At 48.1% G+C, this 25,251-nt stretch overlaps 6 protein-coding genes and 1 long non-coding RNA gene across 7 annotated transcripts; 5 read left to right on the top strand and 2 right to left on the bottom strand.

The window, feature by feature from the left end:
• Positions 1 to 297: 297 nt before the first annotated feature.
• On the top strand, positions 298 to 706 carry LOC128469001 (histone H4). Its single transcript, XM_053450803.1, has one exon. It carries the CDS (start codon positions 327 to 329, stop codon positions 636 to 638), a length of 312 nt encoding a protein of 103 aa, XP_053306778.1. The 5' UTR covers positions 298 to 326; the 3' UTR covers positions 639 to 706.
• An 832-nt stretch (positions 707 to 1,538) lies between these two features.
• LOC128468963 (histone H2B 1.1-like) lies at positions 1,539 to 1,999 on the bottom strand. The gene has a single exon (XM_053450770.1). The coding sequence runs from the start codon at positions 1,918 to 1,920 to the stop codon at positions 1,540 to 1,542; it is 381 nt and encodes a 126-aa protein (XP_053306745.1). The 5' UTR covers positions 1,921 to 1,999; the 3' UTR covers position 1,539.
• A 250-nt stretch (positions 2,000 to 2,249) lies between these two features.
• LOC128468918 (histone H2A type 2-B-like) lies at positions 2,250 to 2,751 on the top strand. Its single transcript, XM_053450732.1, has one exon. The coding sequence runs from the start codon at positions 2,274 to 2,276 to the stop codon at positions 2,664 to 2,666; it is 393 nt and encodes a 130-aa protein (XP_053306707.1). The 5' UTR covers positions 2,250 to 2,273; the 3' UTR covers positions 2,667 to 2,751.
• A 16,603-nt stretch (positions 2,752 to 19,354) lies between these two features.
• Positions 19,355 to 20,093, top strand: LOC128468868 (histone H1B-like). The gene has a single exon (XM_053450687.1). It carries the CDS (start codon positions 19,369 to 19,371, stop codon positions 20,005 to 20,007), a length of 639 nt encoding a protein of 212 aa, XP_053306662.1. The 5' UTR covers positions 19,355 to 19,368; the 3' UTR covers positions 20,008 to 20,093.
• A 308-nt stretch (positions 20,094 to 20,401) lies between these two features.
• Positions 20,402 to 22,715, bottom strand: LOC128469052 (histone H3). The gene is made up of 2 exons (XM_053450847.1): positions 22,699 to 22,715; positions 20,402 to 20,922 (listed from the first exon to the last, which is right to left on the bottom strand). The coding sequence occupies exon 2, from the start codon at positions 20,919 to 20,921 to the stop codon at positions 20,511 to 20,513; it is 411 nt and encodes a 136-aa protein (XP_053306822.1). The 5' UTR covers position 20,922; positions 22,699 to 22,715; the 3' UTR covers positions 20,402 to 20,510.
• Positions 21,675 to 22,023, top strand: LOC128469000 (histone H4). Its single transcript, XM_053450802.1, has one exon. The coding sequence runs from the start codon at positions 21,703 to 21,705 to the stop codon at positions 22,012 to 22,014; it is 312 nt and encodes a 103-aa protein (XP_053306777.1). The 5' UTR covers positions 21,675 to 21,702; the 3' UTR covers positions 22,015 to 22,023.
• On the top strand, positions 22,481 to 24,413 carry LOC128469063 (uncharacterized). Its single transcript, XR_008345911.1, has 2 exons — positions 22,481 to 22,633; positions 23,481 to 24,413. It is a non-coding gene; the product is annotated as an uncharacterized LOC128469063 (long non-coding RNA).
• The last annotated feature ends 838 nt before the right edge of the window (positions 24,414 to 25,251 follow it).

Here is a 25,251-nt window from a genome sequence, read left to right as displayed (position 1 = left end):
CTCCGTTTGGCGTTTATTTACAGCGATATGCTGCCACCTAGTGGTAAATGAGGGATCGTCGAAAGGGATCACGTGGAGGTGAGGGAGGCAAAAGCATTAAGGTTTTCCGCGGGCGGGCTTTTGATATTCCTAAATAGCCAATCGGTGTCTGGGGCACGCTTGGAAGCTTCTCCAGCCAACCAACGAGAAGCATATATTAAAAAAAGCAACGCCCCCTTGAGGCAGAATGGTGCAGTTCCCCATCAGGTCCGTCCAATACGCATAAAAGAAAGCGGGCCGGCCGTAGCCGAGTATTGTGCTGGGGAACTCGTGGAGTAAGCGTGAGCATGTCTGGCCGTGGCAAAGGAGGTAAGGGACTCGGGAAAGGTGGCGCAAAGCGGCACAGGAAGGTGCTTCGGGATAACATCCAGGGCATCACCAAGCCTGCTATCCGCCGTTTGGCTCGCAGAGGAGGTGTAAAGCGTATCTCTGGGTTGATCTATGAGGAGACCCGTGGTGTGCTCAAAGTGTTTTTGGAGAATGTGATTCGTGACGCAGTCACTTATACTGAGCATGCCAAGAGGAAAACCGTTACCGCTATGGACGTGGTGTATGCCTTAAAACGCCAAGGCCGTACTCTGTACGGTTTCGGAGGTTAAGCTTGTTGACTCGTCACCCTGAAACACCCAACGGCTCTTTTCAGAGCCACCCACACACTCTCTTAGGCTATGATCATGTTGTCCCCGTGTCTGCCCGCGTTTTTCTATGCATGCCTTGAAATAACCAGCTTAACATTGTCTGGGTCTGGCTATAGATTGTGCTACTGGCAGGATCGGAGTGCTGGGCCCGTTTGCCGAGCATGTGCTGGGATCAGCAGCTGGTGTCCTCCAAAGGCTGGCCCATGGCTGGCTTGAAGGGGGGCCGGCCCAGGGTTAGTAAGTTCCGTCTGTGGTGTAGTTCTCTTAATTCTGTATGTCCCAGTATGTGAGTGACTTTTATTATGCCTTCGTCGTCCCCTCATGTCTTATCCTGTCCGTGTGCCACATGTCCTACCCTCGACACTACCGAGTCATATCTTAGTGGGGTAAGACTCGGCGCTGCCCTTTTCAGGGCGGTAGAGCGCTGTATTGCTATACTTCCGTATACTACAGCGCCACCGAGGTTTCTGAAGAGCTGTGTCCTCTGCTAGGATCACGCATTGTCCTTCAGGACGATAGACCCACGATGTAGCTCAGCTTGGGCTAGCCGCAGTGTTAAAGCAGCCCCTTCTCTCTGCAACGCTGGTTCTGTCAGGCGGTGAAGAGGTTAATCCCTTGGGTCCCAGCAGGAGAAACCAGCAATTAGCTGGAATACCCAGTCGGGATACAGGTCGTTGCCATCGCAGGAGCTCCTTCACCTTGGGCTTCTCTTCCCAAGCAGTCTGGTCGATGGGCACAATACCCCAGCTAACCTGGATAGCTAGCAGTCCGACAAAAGTGCTAGATCATTCACATAGCTCTGAGACAGACTGTGTGGGTGGCTCTCAAAAGAGCCTTTGTTTAAAGAGAGAGAACGAGAACTTTACTTGGCGCTGGTGTACTTGGTAACAGCCTTGGTGCCCTCTGACACAGCGTGCTTGGCCAGCTCTCCAGGAAGGAGGAGGCGTACAGCAGTCTGAATCTCCCGAGAAGTGATAGTGGAGCGCTTGTTGTAATGGGCTAGGCGTGAAGCTTCCCCGGCAATGCGCTCAAAGATATCGTTGACAAACGAGTTCATGATGCCCATGGCCTTGGAGGAAATGCCAGTGTCTGGATGCACCTGCTTTAGTACCTTGTAGACATAGATCGCGTAGCTTTCCTTTCTGCTCTTCTTGCGTTTCTTCCCATCTTTTTTCTGAGTCTTCGCAACAGCTTTCTTAGAGCCTTTCTTCGGAGCAGGCGCAGATTTCGCTGGATCAGGCATCGCGTCTGCTTTCTTTTCAACACGCAACGCAGGAGAAGGCGATGAACATTGAAGCGTTGCTGCGCTGGGCCCTTCCCTTTATAGGCACCGCATGCAAATAAGGCCGTTCTGCTGTCTCGCGTCCGATTCGATGAGGTTGTCACGTGTGCAGATGCGGCAGCCCATGAACCGCAGTGCCTACACCGATTGGTGTCTCAGACTATGTCCACCCGATTGGATGTTTTGAAAAGGAACCAATCAGTGACGAATAGCGTCACGGGGGGAAGCTACAAATAGCTGGGTAAGTGTGCAGCGGTTCATCTTTAACGTGTTTCTTAGTCGGTTATCAGGGTGGTTTTTTGTCGAGAGATATCATGTCTGGCAGAGGAAAACAAGGTGGAAAAGTTCGTGCTAAGGCGAAGACACGTTCTTCCCGAGCTGGTCTGCAGTTCCCTGTCGGCCGTGTGCATAGGCTTCTTCGCAAGGGTAATTATGCCGAGAGAGTAGGAGCCGGCGCACCCGTGTATCTGGCAGCGGTGTTGGAGTATCTGACTGCTGAGATATTGGAGTTGGCTGGTAACGCTGCACGCGACAACAAAAAGACCCGTATCATTCCTCGCCACCTGCAACTTGCCGTTCGTAACGACGAGGAGCTCAATAAGCTGCTCGGAGGGGTCACCATTGCTCAGGGAGGTGTTCTACCCAACATCCAGGCGGTGCTCTTGCCCAAGAAGACCGAGAGCCACAAGCCTGCCAAGAGCAAGTGAGTGCGGTAATCGGTAACCGCAGGGCAATTAGCCAACACCACCAAAGGCTCTTTTCAGAGCCACCCATAATCTCTGGAACAAGCTATATCTGTCCTGCTATAAATTTGCTGCAAGCTTCCCTAAAGGCAACTGCTTTCCACTGCAGTTTTTCAGCCCGATGTTTAGTTGCTGAGCTTCACGGTGGCTAAACACCATTCATACAAACTACATTATACACCATACCCCGTTTCAGGGCTAAAATTCGAGGCAAAGCTGCCAGCACTTACACGGATAAATATGGTTCTCAAGAAAGGTGGGTGGGCAAGTGCTACCACACGGTGGCAGCATTGCATAAGAAATTGTGGTTTACCGCAAATTAATGTGGCAGAAGCCGGGGAATCCCTCAGCTGTGTGATGATCGTGTAGCTGGCAATGGTCTGGGGAGCGTATTAATGAATTTGATAATCATTCTGAGAGAGAGCCGTGAGTAGCTCCACTGTAGACATCTCCCTTGCCTCTGAAAGCTTAATTGCTAAGAAGGGATTAACCCTTCCTATACCCCAAAGTAGTGATGCGATGTTCGGATCAGTAAAGTGAATCGGATCATTTCGAGTCGGTCATTGAAATGATCCGATTCATGATCCGAATCTTCGGATCACTCAGTGTGACTCATAGGAGTTACTGTTTCCCCAGTCCCTCCCTCCAGTCAAACTAACGTTTGGCCCCGCCCCTTTCATTAGCGTCAATGAACCCTCCTGCCTGCCTACTCTAGCGATGTCACTGAAGGCAGAGAATCGTTCAGAGATTCGAACCATTCAGAGAATATCACTGACACCACACTTTTATAAATAAATACATTAATAATCTTCACTGCCCCCAGGATTTAGATTCACCTTAGATTACCCACTTTAAGATTGCTTTTAGATTGCTTTACCTCTAACTGCACCTTTAGTTAACTTTATTAAATTAACCCTCAGTCCTCAGCATTAAATTAACCCTAAACACCCCATTAACCATTACTGCCCCTAAATTAACCCTAAAGACCCCCATTAACCATAACTGCCCCGGCGCGGCTATCGGACCAACGCCGGCTGTGCCGCGGTCCATCTCGGGGGAAGCTTCAACCTACTGCCGCTCGGTTCCCCTTCCCTTCCTACCCCATGTATCACCTGCCCTACCCATGGACTTCGGCTCTCGTAGCCCAGACACCCCCGCAGAGACTGGGGATCCCTTGTCACTGGAGCCGCTAGAGAGGTGGCAATCAGGCGGTGCGGCTATCATACAAACGCCGGCTGTCCCGGGGAAACTTCGATTTGCTGCCGCTCGGGGTCCCTACGGATATTGCGGGGCTCGGTTGCCTAAGCGTGGCGCCGGACCGTCTGGGCAGGGAGGGAAGATGTGTGCCTGATTTATGACCTTTTTATCACCTAACCTGTAGATAAGCCTGTTTGTTTCCCCAATAAAGTCTGTTACTTCCCTGGAACATTAGTTTCGTCTAATGCTTCAGGGACCCGCTGGATCACTAATTGTCATTTTCAGGACAATTACGGCACTGTACTCAGCTACGCCTCGGCGGGCTGCGGTGCCGTGAAGCTAGGGTCACCGGACCAGCTCGTGAGCCCTGCTCCGCTAGTGTCGGTGTGACGGACCGACCAGGGACCTCAGGTTGTCCCTCTCCGCCAAGAGCGACTTCTCCCTTCAAGACAATAATTCCCCGCAATCTGTAGGCAATATCCCCAAGCAAAGTAAAGGGATATCGCTATCCGGTACCCAAATGACCAGGCAAGACTAGTCTTTAGGTACAACAAAAGGAATAACTGTTTATTATGGGACAGGTGTCGCCTTTTATAGGTAGGGACACCACGAGGGGAGGAGGAGCAATACAACAGGACACCGGCACCACTAAGTCTGGGAGATAAAGAGCACACATTATCTTTATTAGATTATCTCTCAGACCTTAGTGTGCCGTGTGCAAACTTTTACAAAATAAGGCAATAATATACATTTTTATTAATAACACATTAAAGAGTTTCATGTCACTGGATAACATTAACTGAGGGGTAGGGTGACTGTAGGAACCATCACATTACTCCCCCCTTTGTTTCCAGTGACAGACCCGGCTAGACCCCAACGGGGTCGGCTTAGGGCTGTTTCTTTGGTTAGGTGGCTAACTCCGATTGCCGAGACAACGCGCAAGCATAGTCCTGGAGGCCATCGAGGAGTCGATCTACCATCCTCTGGAACGTCGCCGGAGCGTTCTTCATCCCAAAAGGCATAATCCTAAATTGGTATAGTCCCAATGGGGTGGTGAAGGCCGACTTCGGAATTGCCTCCGCCGCCAGAGGAATCTGCCAGTACCCCTTGCATAGGTCGAGGGTGGATAGGAACTTACCACGAGAGATGCGGTGTAACAAATCATCTACTCGGGACATGGGGTACGTGTCAGTCACAGTCCGGTCATTGAGCCTGCGGTAGTCTCTCTTAGGCACTAGGACTACCGGAAAAGCCAAGGGGCTCTCGGACGGCTCAATCACTCCCAGATCGAGCATCTCCGTAATCTCCCTTAACATCCCTTCTCGGACAGACTCAGGAACTCGGGACGCAGCTTGGCGGTAACGGGGTCTGCCCTGGAGTCTCCACGTGGTGGTGCATCCCGGGAGGGCAGAGAGTAAGCCGCCTCTCTGGTCTAACAGCTGGCGAACTTGGGCCTTCTGGGATTTCCCTAACTGCGCCGCTAACTGTATCGCGCCAAGTTCCCTCGTCCCTGACGCTACCTGGGGCAATTCTAGCAGGGTAATCCCTCAGGGTCATCTATCGCCGGGGCGCAAATAACTGCTACTTCCTCCGGACGCTCCTGGTAGGCTTTCAACATGTTCACACGGAAGGTTCGCTGGATCCTTCCGTCTGCACATTTAGCTACCATGTAGGTGGTGTTGCACAGTTGCTTCACCACCCGATACGGTCCCTGCCACACCGCCTGCAGCTTATCCGGGATGGTTTAAGCGCTAGGACCTTCTGCCCTACTTCAAAGGCGCGGCTCCGGGGCGGTCCGGTCGTACCACCGTTTCTGCCAACCTTGCGCCACTTGAAGGTTTTCCCGGACCATGTCCGTGTGGTCCTTCAATCTATCCCAGAAGGCCAACACGTACTCTACTATGGTCGGCCCTTCGGTCCCTGCCAGTGCTCTGTAAGCAAATCTAGGGGGTAAACGGTGGCATAGTCCACGACAGTGAGGATATATTTCCCTTGTTACTCCCGGTAGCATAGGAGATAGTGCCGCCTATCCGAATAGGGCAGGGAAGATTTAAACCCCCAGAACCTCCCCTTTACCCACAGTTGTTTCCTGCCCTACCGGGTAGGTACATCCCCCGTTTGTTGTTTTCAGAGCTCGTGGCAGAGCTCTCCTGTCCAGCGCTGCAGTGCCGCTTTGGGTAGTGGGCAAGGGTTTTTCGCCCGTTTTAACCCTCTCCGGTCCGGTCCTCGGTAGGAACCTGTTTACCGGAGCAGGGAAAGGCTCCTTCACGCAGGGTCCTCGGAAGGACTCTAGCCTACTTACCTTTAGCAGCCCTTGGGCGGGCTAGCTGTAAGCAGAACATCGGGACTCTGCTTCAGTCTGCCGACGATATCAGCCAGGAAGCGTCTGATCTTTGCGGTGGCGTGCTTCCGGTTTCATCTCAGTCTGCCAGGAGGCATCTGAGGTCAAGAAGGGGGCAGATCTGTAAGCAGCTCTCAGGTCCGAGAAGGCTTTTTGGTGGTTTTCTGGACCTTTTTCCCTCGGTTTGGTAAGGTTTTTTATTAGCTTGTACTGCTTTTAGTTTGCAGTTTTCTTCTGATGAAGAGTCCTGGCTTCCTGAGATTTTCTGTTCTGGTGTTTTCTGCCTCTTAACCCAAGTAGGTTATGAGTCTATGGGAATTTGTCTGCGTTTGTTTTTTCTTTTTGTTTTAACCGTCTCCTATCCTTTATTATTAGGATGTCGCTAGATAAGCCAGACTTCCCTGAAGAGTCACCAGCTCCTAGGAAGGCTGCATCCAAGACGAAACATTTTGCCTGTAAAAACTGCAAGGCTACAATGTCTGACGCCTCTAGGAAATTTTGCTCATCCTGCCTCAAAGCCAGAGAGGAGTCCATTTCAGAATTCAAGGAATGGATGAAAGCTGAGCTTCAGTCCACTTTTCAGCAGATTAAAACCTCTGTTATGGATTCTTTACCTCAGCCTAGATCTGTGGGCCCCGACCCTCGGCCTGGGTTCCGGCCCTCTGGTCAGGAACCTTACACTTCAGATTCTGAAAAGAAATGGCATATGGAAGATCCCGAATCCCTAGAGGATGGGGAACTATCGGAAGAATCCTTCTTCTTTCCAGCAGAAGACGTAAACAAGCTGGTTATTGCCGTAAGGGCTGCTCCGGATCTGGAAGAAGAGCAGCCAAAAGACAAACCAGGGCTCCTTTAAGAAACCTAAGGTTTTTCCTATTCATGAAACCTTAAAATCCATAATCACTGACCAGTGGAAGGCTCCGGAAAGAAGGCTAACTACCTGTAAAAGGGTGTCCAGACTCTTTCCTTTTCCAGACGATTTCTCTGAGCTCTGTTCAACTCCCAAAGTTGATGCTCCAGTGGCCAGAGCCATCGGAAGATCTGCTATACCTTTAGAAGATTCCTCTCATTTTTCGGATCCCATGGATAGGAAGGCAGAAGGGGCAGCTAAGAGATCTTTTGAAGCCTCAGCAGCTATCTTTAAGCCAGGCATTGCAGCAGCCTCAGTAGCTAGGGCTATGCGCTTATGGCTTCAACAAATTGAAGATGATATCCTAAGCGGTGCAGGAGAAGAGGATATCCTCCGTGGCATCTCAGATGGGAAGAGCGCTGCTGATTTTTTTATGTGACTCAGCTATGGAATCCGTACGCATGGCTGCTAGGGCCTCTGCATTGTCGGTTGTGTCTAGAAGGGCTCTATGGCTCAAAGCCTGGTCAGCAGACTCCGCTTCCAAGCAACATTTGTGCGGGATTCCCTTTTCTGGCAAAGATCTGTTTGGGAAAGAGCTGGAAACGTTATTGGAAAAGGCTACTGGGGATAAGTACTTCTTGCCTAAACGTAAACACTTACCTCGTTTTCGTCCAAATTGTTCGTTCAGGTCCTCCAGAGGTCAAGATTCCGACCCCAGGCTCGGTTTCGTGGTAGGGGCAGACCCTTCCCATCTAAACATGAAGATGGAGCCGCTAAGAGACCTTGACGCCAGGAGTTGTGCGGTAGGGGGCAGGCTGAGAATTTTTTTTCCACCTTTGGGCTCTTGTTTTTTTTCTACCTTTGGACCCTGGGGATCATTTCCAGAGGGTACGGTCTGGAGCTTGTCAGCACTCCCCCAGAGCGTTTTATGATGTCTACACCTCCCGCGGATCCTTCCAGGAGAAAGGCGCTTTTGGATCTGGTGCAGGATTTTGTCAAGAAACAAGTACTTATCCCAGTGCCTGCTGCCCAAAGAGGAAGAGGTGTTTACTCCCACATCTTCGTGGTTCCTTCCTTTCGGTCTCGCTTCAGCACCGAGAAATTCAGCGTCCGTTCTTCCCTCAGATGGTGTCTTTAGGCGAAAAGGCTGGGTTCAGGTCTGGTCTGGACCGAGCCCTCTTGGACAGTCTTTTCCACGGACGCCAGTTTATCCGGTTGGGGAGCTACGATGGACAAAGAATTCCGTCAAGGTTTTTGATCCAACCACGAGCGCCATCTTCAAATCAATATGCTGGAACTTCGGGTAGTTTGGAAAGCTCTCCTCTCATGGCAGTCCAGGCTACGATGGAAAGCGGTAAGAATTCTGTCGGACAATCGCACGGTAGTGGCTTTCCTGAACAAACAAGGTGGCACGAGAAGTCTTCAGTTAGGAAGTCTTCGTCAGAAGATCGGGAAGTGGGCCAAATTTCATCTTTCTCACCTTTCGGCCGTCTTCATCCATGGAAAGGAGAACGTCACTGCAGATTTCCTAAGCAGAACTTCTGTTCTTCAAGGAGAGTGGAGCCTGAGCTATGCGACGTTTCATCAGATCACGAAGATCTGGGGAGTTTCAGAGATCGACCTCATGGCTACTACAGCCAACAAGAAACTCCCTCTGTTTTATTCTCTGTCAGCAGCAGGCCATCCCTTAGCTCTGGATGCCTTTTCTCAGGTTTGGGCCTTCGATCTGGGTTATATCTTTCCCCCTCTTCCTCTCATCGCCTGGGACAGATGTCGGGTGATTCTGACAGCTCCCGACTGGCCCAAAAGGATTTGGTACCAGGAGTTGATTCGTCTGTCCATAGAGAGCCCTCTAAGGTTGGAGATCAAACCAGACCTGCTCCAGCAGGGGGCTGTCCTCCACCCAAATCCCGCCTGTTTCAGTCTTTCAGTTTGGCTCCTGAAAGGGAGACTTTAATTCAGGCAGGTCTGTGAAGAACCATGTCTCCTCTTCACTGTTATTATTATTATATTTATTTGTAACCTGTTTGAATGTAGCTGCAGCTCCAACCTTCAAAGAGACAATCCTGTAATCCGGCTGGGGCTCTTAATAAACCAGCACAGCCCTGTCTGCCCAGGCGGCACCCGCACTACAGGGGGGGATAACACAGGTGGGGGAAACCCATTGTATCTCTTAATCTCCTCACCCGACACATCCCCTGGAAACTGATGGGATTTGTGATGGGATGTGGCTGATGGGATTTGTGATGGGATATGGATGATGGGATTGGGTTCGGTGCTCATTGAATTGAGATTGTATATAAATTCTGTGTGTAATAAAAGGAGAGTTCTGTTTTAACCTCAAAGCATGAAGTCCTGTCTCATGATTGAGGGAAGTGCTGGTCTGTGACTGCTTTCTTCGGACAGCCACAGCGTGTCCGCTGACTGGGAGAGGGAAGGAGCTGGCTGGCGGATGTGTCCAGTCTGGGGCACAGGACGATCCGTCACAAGGTCTCTCTAAAGATGTAGCTGATACCTTGATGAAGAGCCAGAAACAAGTTACCAACCTCGGTTACGACGCCGGCTGATCTCTGCTCTCCTGGCAGCCCCAGCAGCCGGTAATCTATAGGAGGCCTCTTCCCGGAACCACCCCTGGTCCGTGCCCCCACCACCCGTGGGGTATCTCACGGTCCGTCACGGGGAAACTTTGAACAGCTGCCGCTCGGGGTCCCTTCGACCGATCGCCTAACCTTTTGGACAGGATATACTCAGGACCCTGAGCCAGTAGCGTACCTAGCGGGGGGCTGGGGGGCCGTTCGCACCGGGTGCCGCTCATCAGGGGGGTGCCAACTTGCCGGCACCCCTCCAGAGACGGACAGCAATGTCCGCCGCTGGAGGAGAAGGCTCGCAAGGGAGCGGTATCGGAGGTCTTTAACAGACCTCCGGCTCCCTTGAGTGATTTTAAGCCAGAGGAACCGGCTTAAAATCACTCAAGGGAGCCGGAGGTCTGTTAAAGACCTCCGATACCGCTCCCTCGCGATCTGCGTGGCAACTGCTGCTGTGCGCCGGGGTTTGTTGTCAGATCCCGGCGCACAACACTGAAGCCGCGCCCACCGCCGTCCGTGCCCTCTGAACCCGGAAGAAGACAGAAGAAGAGGAGCGAAGAGAAAGAAAAGGAGCTGACTGTTGTAAGAAGAAAAGAGGAAAGGTAGGAAATCATTCAGTTAGAGTGACAGTGAGAGTGGATGGGTAGGTTTGGATGGGTATGTGTGGATGGGTATGTGTGGATTGGTATGTGTTGAATCTGTGGATTGGTATGTGTGGATTGGTAAGTGTGAAATCTGTGGATTGGTAAATGTGGATTTGTATGTGTGGATTGGTATGTGTGGAATCTGTGGATTCGTAAATGTGGATTGGTATGTGTGGAATCTGTGGATTGGTATGTGTGGATTGGTAAGTGTGAAATCTGTGGATTGGTATGTGTGGAATCTGTGGATTGGTAAATGTGGATTGGTATGTGTGGAATCTGTGGATTGGTAAGTGTGGATTGGTATGTGTGGAATCTGTGGATTGGTATGTGTGGAATCTGTGGAATGGCAAGTGTGGATTGGCAAATGTGGATTGGTATGTGTGGAATCTGTGGATTGGTATGTGTGGAATCTGTGGATTGGTATGTGTGGCATCTGGAATGGTAAGTGTGGATTGGTAAATGTGTGAGAGTGATGGGTGTTATGCTGTACCATTTCCAATGTCTTTTTCATTATATAATTATGCTCTAAAGTACATCATTCTCACACATTTACCAATCCACACTTACCATGCTGTTCCATACAGTGGCAGAGCTGGGAGACAGAGGCCTTGCACCCCCACCCCAGGACTCCTGAAAGGTAAGTGAACTTCAAAGGGGGGAGAGGGTAGATAGTTAGGGGGGGTAGATTGGGAGAAGGGAGTGAGACGGGGTAGATAGGGAGAAGGGAGTAAGAAGGGCAAGATAGGGCAGAAGGGGGTGAGAATGGGTAGATAGGGAGAAAGGAGGGTAGCAAGAATATTGAAATAAAGAGTCAGAATGAGAGTGAAAATGAATGGATTAATGTGTGGATGAATTGTGTGAATGAGTGAGAGAATTAATGAATTTGTGAGAATGCATCAATGAATATGTGTAAATAATTTGTGTGAAAGAATAAATTATTGTGTGAATTAGTGAGTGACTGTAAAAGTGTTTGTGTTAATCATAGGTGTATAGTTGATTTGTCAAAAAGGCAAAGATGGTATAAGCAGGGTGTTTATGGGAGAAAAATGGCACAGGCAGGGTGTTTATGGGACAAAGATGGCACAGGTAGTGTGTTTATGGGACAAAGATGGCGTACACTGGGCTGTTTGGGAACAATGCTGACTCATGCTGGGCTGTTTGGGGGCAAAGATGGCACGTCCTATGTGTGTGTAATTTGGGTGCTGGTCAGGTTCTATGTGGGCAATGTGGACGCCGTTTTTTTTGGAGGGTTATTAAAGAAAGCACTATTATATGTTCAGTAAATGTTATTTAAACGTATTTATTTTACTTATAAGTTATTAATTTATTTTTTCAGATTTCTTGTTGTTTACAGTTTACATACAGTTTACAAATTGGTGCAATGAATATTCTTGCCAACATAATTTTGTAGATGTCTTTACATTTTTGGGGGAGCTACCGGGGATCGCCGCCGCTCCTTCAGGATCACCCCCGAAAACACCGGTTTAATGTGGTACGGCCATTGCGGGGCTCGGAGGCCCTGATAAGGGCAGCACCGAGCCTTAACTAAATAGCAAGACGAGACTCGTAGTGAGGCAAAACGGGGACTCTTTATTTGGGAAACACACGGGCTTATAAACAGGTTAGGTACACCCGCCAGACGTTGCATCCCTCTGCCCATAGTCACCGGACATACAAGACTTGGATTAACAGGAAATACAGCCTATCAGGAACCTCGCCAGCACTGTAGTATACGGAAGTGTAGCTGTCATGATTAACTCATATAATGTAGTGGATACATGGAAGGATAATCCAGCAGAGGTGGTTAATTCATTTGTGTTAGCAATGTTGATCTAAATCAGTTTCTTTGTACATGCCCTCCATATCTGATCTGGCAAGAGGTGTCATCTTCCCAGGACCCCTGTGGTGATTCATGGCCTAACTGATAAGGATCCTTAGTCGTAGGAATTCCATTCCTATCTTAAGTGGAGGGGTTTTCCATCACCTTTACCCCACCATAATTTATTGGCACATCAAAGATGGGAACCAATTCTTGGAAAAGGTGTCATATAATTGGCCATGTGGTCAGAGGGATGTTTTCTTGAAACAGAATCTGATTTAGGGGCAAAGCAGCGACCTCAATGCAGAACTTCACGATATACTCTGATCGGAACAACATCATAAAAAAAACCGTCTGGACTTAAGGAGTTCCCACAGGCCAGCTTATTGAAGAAACTCGTGAGTGAGGGTCCTGTGTTTAAGTCCCATCGTTTTAAGAACTGTTTGCCATTTTGGTTTTCTTTTGTACGTCTTGTTTTTTTGTAATTGTGGCACTGTGTAATCTTTGTCTTTTTGTTATTAAAATATTCATAATCCAAGTCTGTCTTTGGTCAGGGCCGGCCTTAGGGGTGTGCGACCTGTGTGGCCGGGACTTAAATTAAACCATTGTTTTTTTAGTATGTTTGGTTTTTTTTAACTTTATTTAACATCCTCCAAAAAAACCCCTCGATGTTTTAATTTAAGTCCTGGGCAGGGGCGCCGAGCGTCGCTCGTGAAGTTTTCAGCAACCGCTCGGTGCCCCTCACTCTCCGTGACTCCGTCCGGTGCCGGCGTTTCATGCTGAGCACCAAAATATGATGTCATATTCCAGCGCTCAGCTGTGAACATGCACCGCGGCAGATGGACGCCTCCCGCTCCCACCGCAGGACTCAACAAGGTAAGTAAGGATAATGAGAAGTAGTGAGATGGGGGGGAGGGGAAGGCAGTGAGATGGGGCAGAGGTGGTAGATAGTGAGAAGGAGCAGAAGTGGTTGATAATGAAAAGGGGCAGAGGTGGTAGATAGTGATAAAGGGGGAGAGGGGATAGATAGTGAGAAAGGGGAGTTTCGTGACAAGATTTTTTTTCCTTTCTTTTTGGGGGATGGGGGGGCGTCAGAGGAGTAGTCCGCACAGGGCGCCAGAACACCTAAGGCCGGCTCTGGTTCTACTATAGATATCCACAAACCCTAAGAGAGGATAACACGCTACCGTATTGTTATTAAGTTCTAGAGGATATATACCGTATTGGCGTGAATATAGGCCACACCCGAATATAGGTCGCACCCTAAAAATTAGGTGCTTTTTTAAAGAAAAAAAATTCTGCCACCCCCGAGATATGCTGCCACTCTATCCCCCCCTTCCCGAGATTTGCTGCCACTCTACCCCCTCCGCCACGGGAAGTACTGGAAAGGAAGATTGTTAAAGTACATCACGCAGATGTTCACCGTATGTTCGTTGTATGCTGCGGCGACGCGAGCATAAACAATCTCCGGCAGGGGAGGCTGTCTGAGCGTATCAGAGAGTAGGATGCAGGTCCCCTGCACCGCTGCGGGGGATCTGTATCATAACGGGACACATGTCCCGGGCGTCGGGCGCTAGACCCCGAATATAGGCCGCACCCCCACTTTTAAGACTTAAAGTGGGGGGGGGAGTGAGGCCTATATTCGGGCAAATACGTGGTGGGTTGATATACCGTATTGGCTCGGATACAGGCCGCCCCCGTATATAGGCCGCACCCTAAAAGTTTGGTGCTTTTTTAAAGAAAAAGTTTTTTTCTTTAAAAAAGCACCGAAAAACATGCTGCCACTCTGTCCCCTCACCGAGATATGCTGCCACTGTCCTCCTCCCCCCGAGATATGCTACCACTGTCCTCCCTCCCCGAGATATGCTACCACTGTCCTCCTCCGCCCCCCCCTGACTTACCGGAGCAGACTCCCGGGTGTCTTGCAGGGCCGGCGGGGGACATCTACGTAAGTCCGCGGGGGGGGCAAAGGTAAAACGCGGGGGGGGGCAAAGGTAAAACGCATCGTGCGGACGGTCCGCACGATGCTCTTAGACAACCTCCCGTGCCGGCACCCCCCCCCCGTGGGAAGTGCTGGCAGGGGAGGCTGTCTGAGCGTATCGGGGAGTAGAATACGGGTCCCCTGCACCGCTGCAGGGGATCTGTATCCTAACCCCGCCGCCTGCCCGGCGCCCGGGACTACATGTCCCGGGCGTCGGGCGCTAGACCCCGAATATAGGCTGCACCCCCACTTTAAAGACTTAAAGTGGGGGAAAAAAGTGCGGCCTATATTCGAGCCAATACGGTATATAGAGAGAGATAAATGTTCTAGTTCGGATTTCTCACAAATCCGGTATCAAAATCGTGAGTGGTGGCAGACTACCTGAGGGGATAAAGGCAGGATTTGGGGGTTCATTTGGTATAACTGATGCCTTGTTAAGTGGTGAAGATAGTAAATACAGAGGCCTGGTGCTATTTACCACTTCATGCCCAGGGCCGGCCTTTGGGGTGTGCGACTTGTGCGACTGCACAGAGCGCCACACTCCAGGGGGCGCCGCGGAGTCCTCCTCCGCCACTGCGGGGTCCTCCTCCGATGCCGCCGTGGGGTCCGCTGCCGCCCCCTCTGCACCTAAATGAAAACATTGTTTTTTTTTTTTTGTTGTTGGTTTTTTAACTTTATGTAACATCCTCCATGTTAAATTAAGTTTTTTTTTCTTTATTTAACATGGAGGATGTTAAATAAAGTTAAAAAAAAAACAACAACAAAAAAAAACAACAATGCTTTCATTTATGTCCCGGGCAGGGGCGCCGAGCGGTTGCTCGTGAAGTTCTCAGCAACCGATTGACGCCCCTTACTCTCCGTGACTCCATCGCAGTGCCGGCATCTCATGTTGAGCGCCGGACTATTCCGCCGCTCAACATGAAATGCCGGCAGGACTCCTCAAGGTAAGTTAGGATAAGGAGAAGTAGGGAGGGTGGGGTAGTTTGAAGGAAGGGGCAGGGGGGTTAGTTTGAAGGGGCAAGGGGGGGTAGTTTGAATGGGCAGGGGGGTAGTTTGAAGGGGCAGAGGGGGGGTAGTTTTTGAAGGGGCAGAAGGGGGGTAGTTTTTGAAGGGGCAGAGGGAGGGTAGTTTGAAGGGGCAGAGGGAGGTAGTTTGAAGGCACAGGGGGAGTAGTTTGAAGGGGCAGAGTTGGGGGTAGTTTGAAGGGGCAGAGGGGGGTAGTTTGAAGGGACAGGGGGGGTAGTTTGAAGGGGCAGGGGGGGTAGTTTGAAGCAGCAGAGGGGGGTAGTTTGCACAGGGCGCCGGAACACCTAAGGCCGGCTCTGTTCATGCCCACACCCTCCACACCGTCACAGCTTGGCAAGTAGTCCTGACCGTGACAAATGTGGTGTCAGTGGTGGGATAACTAAAAGATTTTCCATCTTTTTCTGTACCAGATTTCAGTGTTGCCGGATTTGCTAGTTAATCCAGGCACTAAAAAGAAATTGTTTCTCAATTTCCAAAGGCTGAACTCAGTGCATACTTAGTATATTTACACCTCAACAGTGTGATGGAGTGCTACCCACAGATTATGGACCCTGCCTCCCTCCCCTGGCGAGTGGGACTGTTGTCCTCGTCTGGGGGGTTAAAAGGCCACATTTGAGAGGTGTGCATTTTTCAAATTGGAAATGTGACGTGTGGTCCCTGCCCCCCGTGTTATCTGGGACATTGTTGAACCCGGCCAATTCAATTTACCCATCGAATCATACGTTTAAAAAAAAACACTAGACAACCCATGGACATTTAACTTGCTAGCATTTTAACTCTTTCCACGCAAGAATTGTCTGACACCGGCCAAACCATTCTTTTCCCTGGAAATGTTGGCCAGTAATATATAGTGGAGGTGGGGACCCCATTGTATTGTTAATCACTTTAATGACCCTATTGCCCCTGGGAGTCCAAATTACCCAGATTAAGGGGGCGGTTCTGTGGCCGTTGTAATCCAATACCTGACTGCTTATGTTAATGTTCGCTTTGCTGGCTATATCTAGCCATGTGTGTAAGGCTAAGGGAGCACAAGTCAGCGGAGGTAGTCGGTCGTACTAGCCAGCTCTGTGACATTACTGACATGGAACGACAAAATATTTTCACAGGAATGCAGGGGTAACTGGGGCCTGATCAGAGAATTAAAGAATAGTCTGGGCATCTATCTGCCTTTACTAACTGTTACGGAGCTGGCTAGTCCGACCGACTACCTCCGCTGTCTTGTGCTCCCTTAGCCTGGGACAACACTCTTTCCCCGGTTCCCCAGTCACTCGCCGAGACTCAGTGTAGGGTAAAACCAAACGAAGACTGATTTATTTCTCACACACAGGACTGGATGTATCCAGCAAAACACACATTTACATAAAACAAGATATTGGGAAACAAACCGCCCTCTTAATCTGCCTCTCAGAGACAACAGGGGCAGTAACGGGATTAACAATACAATAGGTGGGGGGGGGACTGATTTATACAACATTAAACATCAAAGAATGGTGGTCACTCCCTGGTGGCAGATCCTGGCTGTCTGCTGGAGATAATCCCCTCAGCCAGTGATGGATGATACTGCTGGGGGTAGCCACAGAAGTCTCTACAAACCCAGGGCCCATAGTCAATAGGGAGGAGGCTGCCAGTCAGGCTTCTCCAGTGGCCCCAGTGATGGAGGCTTCCGTCACACTAACTATGGCATAACTTTTACAGTAAATCAAAGAAATACCATTGGGAAGCGACAATGAATATATATATGACAAATATGCCACAATTATATAATACTGTAACAGAATACATTAACATACTCTGCAGCACTGTATATAGTATGTCAGTGTAATTTATTATCCATTATTTAGTTGTCGAACAATACTACTACTCTGAGCCATCACATATAAATGGAACTAACTTTATTTATACATATAATACATTGCTGGTATAAATACACATTATGAGGCCAGGAAGCGGTGGGAAGGGGCCCTCTGAGCGGAAGTCCGGATGCTTTGGGAGGGGGGGCCCGAGTGGCCGTTCAGAAGCTGTGGGAGGGGGGCCCATGAGTGGCAGTCCAGAAGCTGTGGGAGGGGGTCCCCCAGTGGCAGTCTGGAATCCTTGGGAGGGGGGCGCCTGAGTGACCATCAGGAAACTGTGGGAGGGGGCCCCCGAGTGGCCGTTCAGAAGCTGTGGGAGGGAGGTCCCTGAGTGGCAGTCCGGAAGCTGTGGGAGGGGGGCCCCCAAGTGGCAGTCTGGAATCCTTGGGAGGAGGGCCCCGAGTGGTAGTCCGGAAGCAGTTTGAGGGGGTCCCCCCATTGGCCGTATGGAGGGGGCCCCCCGGGTGGCCCCCTGGAATCCTTGGGATGTGGGCCCCCAAATGGCAGTCTGGAAGCTGTGGGTGGGGGCCCCGAGTTGCCTTCTGGAGGGGGGGGCCGAGTGGCCGTCAGGAAGCTGTGGGAGAGTGGCCCCCGCGTGGCAGTCAATCATCCGAGTCGCAGTCAGGGAGCTGTGTGAGCTTTCTCAATCCGCACGGAGAAGCATCCCCTCCTGTTACTGACAATTAAAGGAACGTTCGGCACCCTCTACTCGCCGGCATTCATTTATCACAACACCAAGTCAATGAACGCCTGGACAGCTGCCAAACCGCAACCAATCAATACACCGGGACTGCTGCCAAACCGCAACAAGAACACCGGGACTGCTGCCAAACCGCAACAAGAACACCGGGACTGCTGCCAAAACCATCAAAGTACTCAACAAGAACAACAAGAAACTAAATACCTAAGGAGCGGGACTCGGCTCCCTATTCAAGGCAGGAATCCATTTAAAATGTTATTTAAAAAATATATTAAAAATGTAATTTCACGTCCATCCGCTCTCTCCCTCCTCCAACTTTTTCTTGCCTTGAGCAGATCTGGGATCTCCAGAAGACACAAGAAAGGAAGGGGTTGATCCAAACAGACACTCGGGGGAGGGGCTAGGAGAATGAGAGAGGTAGTAGACGGCTAGATAGTCCCTCCCCTGTCTCTGTATTGGTGCCGGCTGCTGAAGAGGAAGCCCCGCCCTCTTAAGTAAGTCTGGTGCCGGCTCCCCTGTCACAAAAATACAGGCTTCGAAGGGCTGATTACAGGGCAGGGGGAGGGGGCACGCTAGTCCTTGTCAGTCTGTGTGTTACTATACAGAGGTCAGGGGGTTTTGTATAGAAGTCAGGCTGTGTGTTATTATACAGAGGTCAGTCTATATGATCATAGATGTAAAGCTGTGTTTTACAGAGTTCACACACACACACAATTCACAAGGATCTTTCCTGTTATTTCCCTTTCTAGTTCTATACACTCGCACTCACGTTAAAGAAATAGTATATACATCATTAATACACAGTGGTGCATGCACACAAACACATTCTCACGCTTAACCCTTTCCTCACTAACGTATGCTCACGCGCTAATACACACAAACACACTCTCGCACATAAAACGTCCTGATAAGACAAAACCTAATCTTAATAATTACTTTTATTTTTTTGAATAATAAATAAATAATATAATACGTTAATAATAAATAACCCCTAAGTAAACTCTTGTCAGCTACGAGTCCTAAGACAATCATCAGACCGACAGGCAGCCAGGCACTAGCAGTAGAAATACAATTTATTTTAAATTATTTAATTGATTATTATTAGTTAAAAATATCCATCATTTTTAATGTTATTCTTTAATGTATAAATATTAGGCTATTCTTAAATAATAATAAATGATTGGGTTATATAAATTTGTAGATTAAGTTTAAGGGTAAATTAATCTTTAATAGGTGATACCGTATTAAATAATTTATTTTATTAATTATCTGTATTCATTATTTTATTTATTTATTATTTCACACCTCTTGGGTGCTGTTCCTTGGCAGTTTTTTTTCTATCTTTTTTTTGGGGGGGGGGCTGCACGGTGTAGGACATCCAACTGCTTTGGAGTTAGGATCTAAAATTAGAAGTGTGATGAGACGTTTACGCGCAAACGGGAAATATATTTTCCTTTCAAACCCCCCTCCCCCTGACTGCAAATCCAGCGATGCCCCGGCGATCGGCAGCATGGGGAGGTTTCAGAAACGGCGTCCAATCATAGACTCGCAGGCTACTGCTCATGAACCAATGAATGTGCGGCAGCTCGTCTATAAAAGCCAAACTTCTGGCGGGTTTAACTCCGTGTTTACGTGCGATTTGAACTGTTTTCTGGCGGGGTCCAGGCATTGAGATGGCCGAGACAGCTCCTTCCCCTGCGCCTCTGCCGGCAGAAACCTCTTCCAAGAAGAAACAGCCGAAAAAGCCGGCAGCTGCAAAAAGCCGTCCTGTGAAGTCCGGTCCCAGTGTCTCCGAGCTGATTGTGAAAGCGGTCTCTGCGTCCAAGGAGCGCAGCGGAGTGTCTCTCGCAGCTCTTAAAAAAGCACTCGCTGCTGGCGGCTACGACGTAGAAAAGAATAACAGCCGCCTGAAGCTCGCTCTCAAGGGTCTGGTGTCTAAAGAGACCCTGATCCAGCTGAAAGGAAGCGGTGCCTCTGGCTCTTTCAAGCTGAACAAGAAGCAGCTGGGGAGCAGAGAGAAGACATCAAAGAAGAAGGAAATTCCCGTAAAGCCTAAAAAAGTAGCCTCTAAGAAGGTTGTGAAGTCGCCCAAGAAAGCCCCTGCAGGAGTGAAGAAAAGCCCGAAAAAGATCAAGAAACCGTCGGCCGCTGCCAAGAGTCCCAAGAAGCCTAAGGTTGTTAAAGCGAAGAAAGCTGGCAAGAGCCCAGCTAAGAAGGCCACAAAGCCCAAGGCAGCCAAAAGCTCCGCTAAGCCCAAGGCAGCCAAAAGCCCCGCTAAGCCCAAGGCTAAAAAGGCAGCCCCCAAAAAGTGAGAAGGGGGGGCGTGGGTTTTGCAGCGCCTCTGGTGTGTGCTTTCCCACTTAATTCTTCACACAAAAGGTTCTTTTCAGAACCATCATATCCTCCGAAAAAGATTAAAAAAAGCGGTTAATCACCCGGCCGCGGCTATGTGGGCCACCCGCTGAAAGCCTAGCCTCATACTTGTGTGTTATGCATGGATTCACATATTCGGCCAGCGCGCTCGCTCGGAGCCCTGTCGGTAACATAATAGAGATAAGGGGCGGGCTTAAAGATTGTGTTTTGCCGTTACTCGTTATGCCCAGCCGGGGATTCGACCGCTCAACGGCTCGCTCGGTAGAGGGCCAAGGATCAATGGTGTGAGAAGTTTGAAGCTTGGCCGAGGCAACAGGCTTAAATTTGTGCAAGCGAAGGGAAACACAAAACATAAGCTCGTTTGAGTGACAATGTGGTGGCTCTTAAAAGAGCCTTTGTGGGAGGGTGAGGAGGAAACAGCGTTCGCCCACACCACGTTTACTTAGGCACGTTCACCTCTGATCCTACGAGCCAGCTGAATGTCTTTTGGCATAATAGTAACCCGCTTAGCGTGAATAGCGCACAAATTGGTGTCTTCGAAGAGCCCTACGAGGTAAGCCTCGCTGGCTTCCTGGAGAGCCATAACAGCAGAACTCTGGAAACGTAGATCGGTCTTGAAGTCTTGAGCAATCTCACGGACCAGCCGCTGGAAAGGCAGCTTTCTGATAAGCAACTCCGTGGACTTCTGGTAACGGCGGATTTCCCTAAGAGCTACGGTGCCCGGGCGGTAGCGATGTGGCTTTTTCACACCACCCGTCGCTGGAGCGCTTTTCCTCGCAGCTTTGGTCGCCAACTGCTTCCGGGGAGCTTTTCCTCCGGTGGACTTACGGGCTGTCTGCTTGGTGCGAGCCATGCTGCTTCTGCGTGATGATCCAATTCACCGATGGACACAATGTAACTATAGCGATTAAGTGGCCAACTCAAGCCCTTTATAGAGTAGCGGTAAATGTGATTGGATACGCGTAATCACGCCCCTCTTTTTCATAGGCTAGGACGATGGTTTGAAAAAGCCAGCCTTTGATCAAGAAACTTCGGTGTGGAGAGTTTTTTTATTTTATTAAATGGTCGAATCGTTCATTTATTCGTTAGCTGTGGTTCTTTTTTTGTTTATTTATTTGATCTCCTTTCTCTTGGTCAGCCTCCTACCTAGTGAACCTGTGTACTGGCTGACCGTTAACAGCGATACGGCGAAAGCTAAAAGACCGCCTTTATCTTGGCCGCCGTTTGGCGTTTATTTACAGCGATATGCTGCCACCTAGTGGTAAACGAGGGATCGTCGAAAGCGATCACGTGGAGGTGAGGGAGGCAGAAGCTTAACGTACGTCATGCAGTAGAGAGGCTCGATTAATAAAGGCTAGGCATCTTGAAAAGCAGACGCGGCCTTGGTGTAGGGAGTGGCACAAAGGAGGTTGGTTTGAATTGTTCATATCCGGTTTCCTTTGATTTTCCTAAATAGCCAATCAGTGTCTTGGAAGCTTCTCCAGCCAACCAACGAGAAGCATATATTAAAAAAGCAACGCCCCCTTGAGGCAGAATGGTGCAGTTCCCCATCAGGTCCGTCCAGTACGCATAAAAGAAAGCGGGCCGGCCGTACGCGAGTATTGTGCTGTGGAACACGCGGAGTAAACGTGATTATGTCTGGCCGTGGCAAAGGAGGTAAGGGACTCGGGAAAGGTGGCGCAAAGAGGCACAGGAAGGTGCTTCGGGATAACATCCAGGGGATCACCAAGCCTGCTATCCGCCGTTTGGCTCGCAGAGGAGGTGTAAAGCGTATCTCTGGGCTGATCTATGAGGAGACCCGTGGTGTGCTCAAAGTGTTTTTGGAGAACGTGATTCGTGACGCAGTCACTTATACTGAGCATGCCAAGAGGAAAACCGTTACCGCTATGGACGTGGTGTATGCCTTGAAACGCCAAGGCCGTACTCTGTACGGTTTCGGAGGTTAAGCTTGTTGACTCGTCGCCCGGAAACATCCAACGGCTCTTTTCAGAGCCACCCACACACTCTCTTAGGCTATGATCATGTTGTTCCCGTGTCTGCACACCTTGAAATAACCAGCTGAACAGTGGCTGGGTCTGGCTATAGATTGAGCTATGGCAGGATCGGAGTGGTGGGAGTTTGGCCCGTTTGCAGAACATGTGCTGGGATCGGCAGCTGGTGTTCTCCAAAGGCTTGAATGGGGCTGTCTGGCGGTGAAGGGGTTAATCCCTGGGGACCCAACCGGCGGCGGGGAGCGGAGGCATCCTGGATTTCTGTCAGTCAGGGGGTCCTAAGAGTTGCCGAGCGGTCGTTTTCAGTAACCGCTCGGCCTCCCTGATTGACAGAAATCCAGGGCCCGGTCGCAGTCGCGACCCCGGTAGTTCAGCCACTGTGTTACGAAATTTGAATAACGCCACAGAAAAGGCACTCCCTGGGTGTATCCAATGCGCATGCGCGAGAAGCGAGCGGCTGTCGTGAGGTAAAGCGCCACAGCAGTCGAGATGGCAGGATTAAGCAGAGGGGCCGCTCGTCTGACAGGGCTTGTTTTTCACGGTCGGCATCAGGTTTACCGAGTGAATAGCGCCGGTACGTCCACAAAACAATATATAAAATACATTTGATAATAATTGTATTAAATGCTCAAAGTTAACGGGAATAAGGCGTTATTAGTTAGGGGTGAAAAGGTTGTGCGAGTTATGTCATATTAAGTAGAAGTGCTGGGTATAAAATACTGTAAATAACGTTAACTCCAATATATATTTTCTCTACATAAATGTAATTTATAATATCATTTATTAGTATTATTTTTAATTTATAATTCATATTTTAAGATATTGCAAATTATAACTTATATTAACTTTATATTTTTGTTATTTTTTTTAATTTAAGTTTATATTAAAATGTATATTTTAAACATATCGTAAATTATATTTTATTCAATATGTTATATTTTTATTTTTTTAATTCAGTGTATAAATTATAATTTATCTTTTACAAATATTGTAAATATTATTTTATATTTTTAATTCTAACATATATAAACATTTTTATATTATAAATTAGAATCTGGAGGACCTGTCTATATGAATATTTAATATAATATATTTAATATATCTTTATATTATATATATTCATATTTTCTAAGAAAGCAAAAAACACGAAAATCCACGTGTAAATTCAATAAAAACGAATATCAAATACAATAATAGTGCGATATGTGGAAATTAAAAAGACTTTAATATGGTGTAAGATCCACTCACAAGCGGGCCGGATCAAATAGGCTCATCAAAAGGTTCGGAGAAATGTTCGTGTTTAACCCCTTGGCTGCCAAACCATTTCCCACCCTGGGTGCTAAGCTGGTTTTCGGCATTTTGGTGCATCTCACGTTTAGTGGGAATAAACTATGAAAACCATATATTGTTTTTTTTTTCAGCATACCCAGCAGATTCCAAATATGCCTTTTTGATACATCTACGTCTCCTTAGGTTTGCAAAATAAAGCCAAAAATGGGGAAAAAAGTGTGTTTTTTTTTTTTTTTTCTTCCGACTCAATAAAAACTAGTTTGTAATTGTATTTTTCGAAAACTCTAATATCAAAAGCTGTGTTGCTAGATATTTGTAGCAGGTAACCGGTCTAAAATAAACAGAAGTTGACAACAGTAGACTGTGTTTTTCTAATATTTTATTGCTAAAAGTTCAATTTATTAGACTATCACAACAGACATCTTTACATTTAATGCATGGCTGCCGTCAATTAAACAGCTCTAGCTGCCCGGGATGTTAAAATATGCCAACAAAACTATATATTTTTAGAAACTACACCCCCAGCCGCAGCAAATGAGGTCTTATTTGTATTTGTATCACAAATCTGCCGTGCACAGCAAATAAGTGAATATCACACTTATATTAAAAAAATATATTAAAAGAGACAAGTTCATTTATGTCTCTAGTCTTGTGCTACTAATACATGCAGCCCCTCATTTGATGCGCCAAGGGGTGTAGTTTCTGAAAATATATACTTTTTGTCCCATAATTTAACTTCCCAGCTGTCTAGAGCTGTCTAATTGCAGGCATCACCCCTAAAAGTTTTAAGACAATTTTTTAACAAGATTTTCAAATCTGCCATTTCTGAAGTTAAAGATCTAGACATCTGGGAAGTTAAATTAGGGTACATAAAGTACACATTTCAAGAAACGACACCCCTTGGAGCTTCAAATGAGGGGCTGCATGTATCTCTAGGACAGAATTTGAGTGTAGGGCTGCAATTATTGGGCTGATTATATTTTCGATTAATCGGGTAAAAAAAAAAAAAACAATATGCAAATGTTTCGTTTATTTAAAATAAAAACTTATAATTTACAATGGCATTTCACGATTTGCCTTCTTATTTTACTGACATAAATAATTAAAGCCAAGAACCTCAAAAAGCTTTACTAGTAAATATTCAAGTGAACTATTTTTGCCCAGTTGTGCGCATCTCACCCCAGCTTGCCTCTCTGTCCCAGAAATGCCTTATACCCCCTATATGCTACTCTGCCCCCAGATATGCCTTATACCCTCCTATATGTCAGAGATGCCACTGTGCCCCCTTATACCTCCTATATGCCACTCTGTCCCCTAATATGCCACTGTGCCTCCCTGATATGCCTTATAGCCCCATATATGCCACTGTGCCTCCCTGATATGCCTTATAGCCCCAGATATGCCACTGTGCCCCCCTGATATGCCTTATAGCCCCCTATATGCCTTTTACCCTTGATATGCCACCATGCCCCTTATGCCTTTTACCCCAAATGCCAATGGCTGATTTTAGTAATATTTAAAGTTCATCAGGAGTTCAAAAATTTCTTTCCTCTACCATTGGCTAAATTTAACCCCATGATCAAAGGAATCATGGGGTTAAAATTTAGTATCGGCCATTTTTAAAAAGGGAATGTGACTTTTCATAGCTATATGATCACCGTGGTAACATTGGCTACCACAGTGATCATTTAGCTAGAATACTTAAACTTTTTTTTTTTTTTAAAGTAACATTAGTTTATGTTTAGATCATTTAATTTGGGGGTCTCTGGGCAATTTTGATCTTTATTTATCTGCCTTTAGAGACCCCCAAATATTTTTTTTACTTTTTTTTTTTACATTTTCATTTTTTAACTTAATATTTTTTATTCTTTCTTTTACAAGCTTTATACCGGTATGGTTCTG

This window comes from Spea bombifrons, chromosome 11, assembly GCF_027358695.1.
Source record: "Spea bombifrons isolate aSpeBom1 chromosome 11, aSpeBom1.2.pri, whole genome shotgun sequence".
Classification (NCBI taxonomy): Eukaryota; Metazoa; Chordata; class Amphibia; order Anura; family Pelobatidae; genus Spea; species Spea bombifrons.
Note: the sequence above shows the minus strand (reverse complement) of the source record. Positions and strands in the feature narration are given on the sequence as shown.

Excerpts from the sequence above, each read along its gene's own strand:
- LOC128469001 (XM_053450803.1), top strand. The coding sequence starts at position 327 with ATGTCTGGCCGTGGCAAAGGAGGTAAGGGACTCGGGAAAGGTGGCGCA.
- LOC128468918 (XM_053450732.1), top strand. The coding sequence starts at position 2,274 with ATGTCTGGCAGAGGAAAACAAGGTGGAAAAGTTCGTGCTAAGGCGAAG.
- LOC128469052 (XM_053450847.1), bottom strand. The coding sequence starts at position 20,921 with ATGGCTCGCACCAAGCAGACAGCCCGTAAGTCCACCGGAGGAAAAGCT.
- LOC128468868 (XM_053450687.1), top strand. The coding sequence starts at position 19,369 with ATGGCCGAGACAGCTCCTTCCCCTGCGCCTCTGCCGGCAGAAACCTCT.
- LOC128468963 (XM_053450770.1), bottom strand. The coding sequence starts at position 1,920 with ATGCCTGATCCAGCGAAATCTGCGCCTGCTCCGAAGAAAGGCTCTAAG.
- LOC128469000 (XM_053450802.1), top strand. The coding sequence starts at position 21,703 with ATGTCTGGCCGTGGCAAAGGAGGTAAGGGACTCGGGAAAGGTGGCGCA.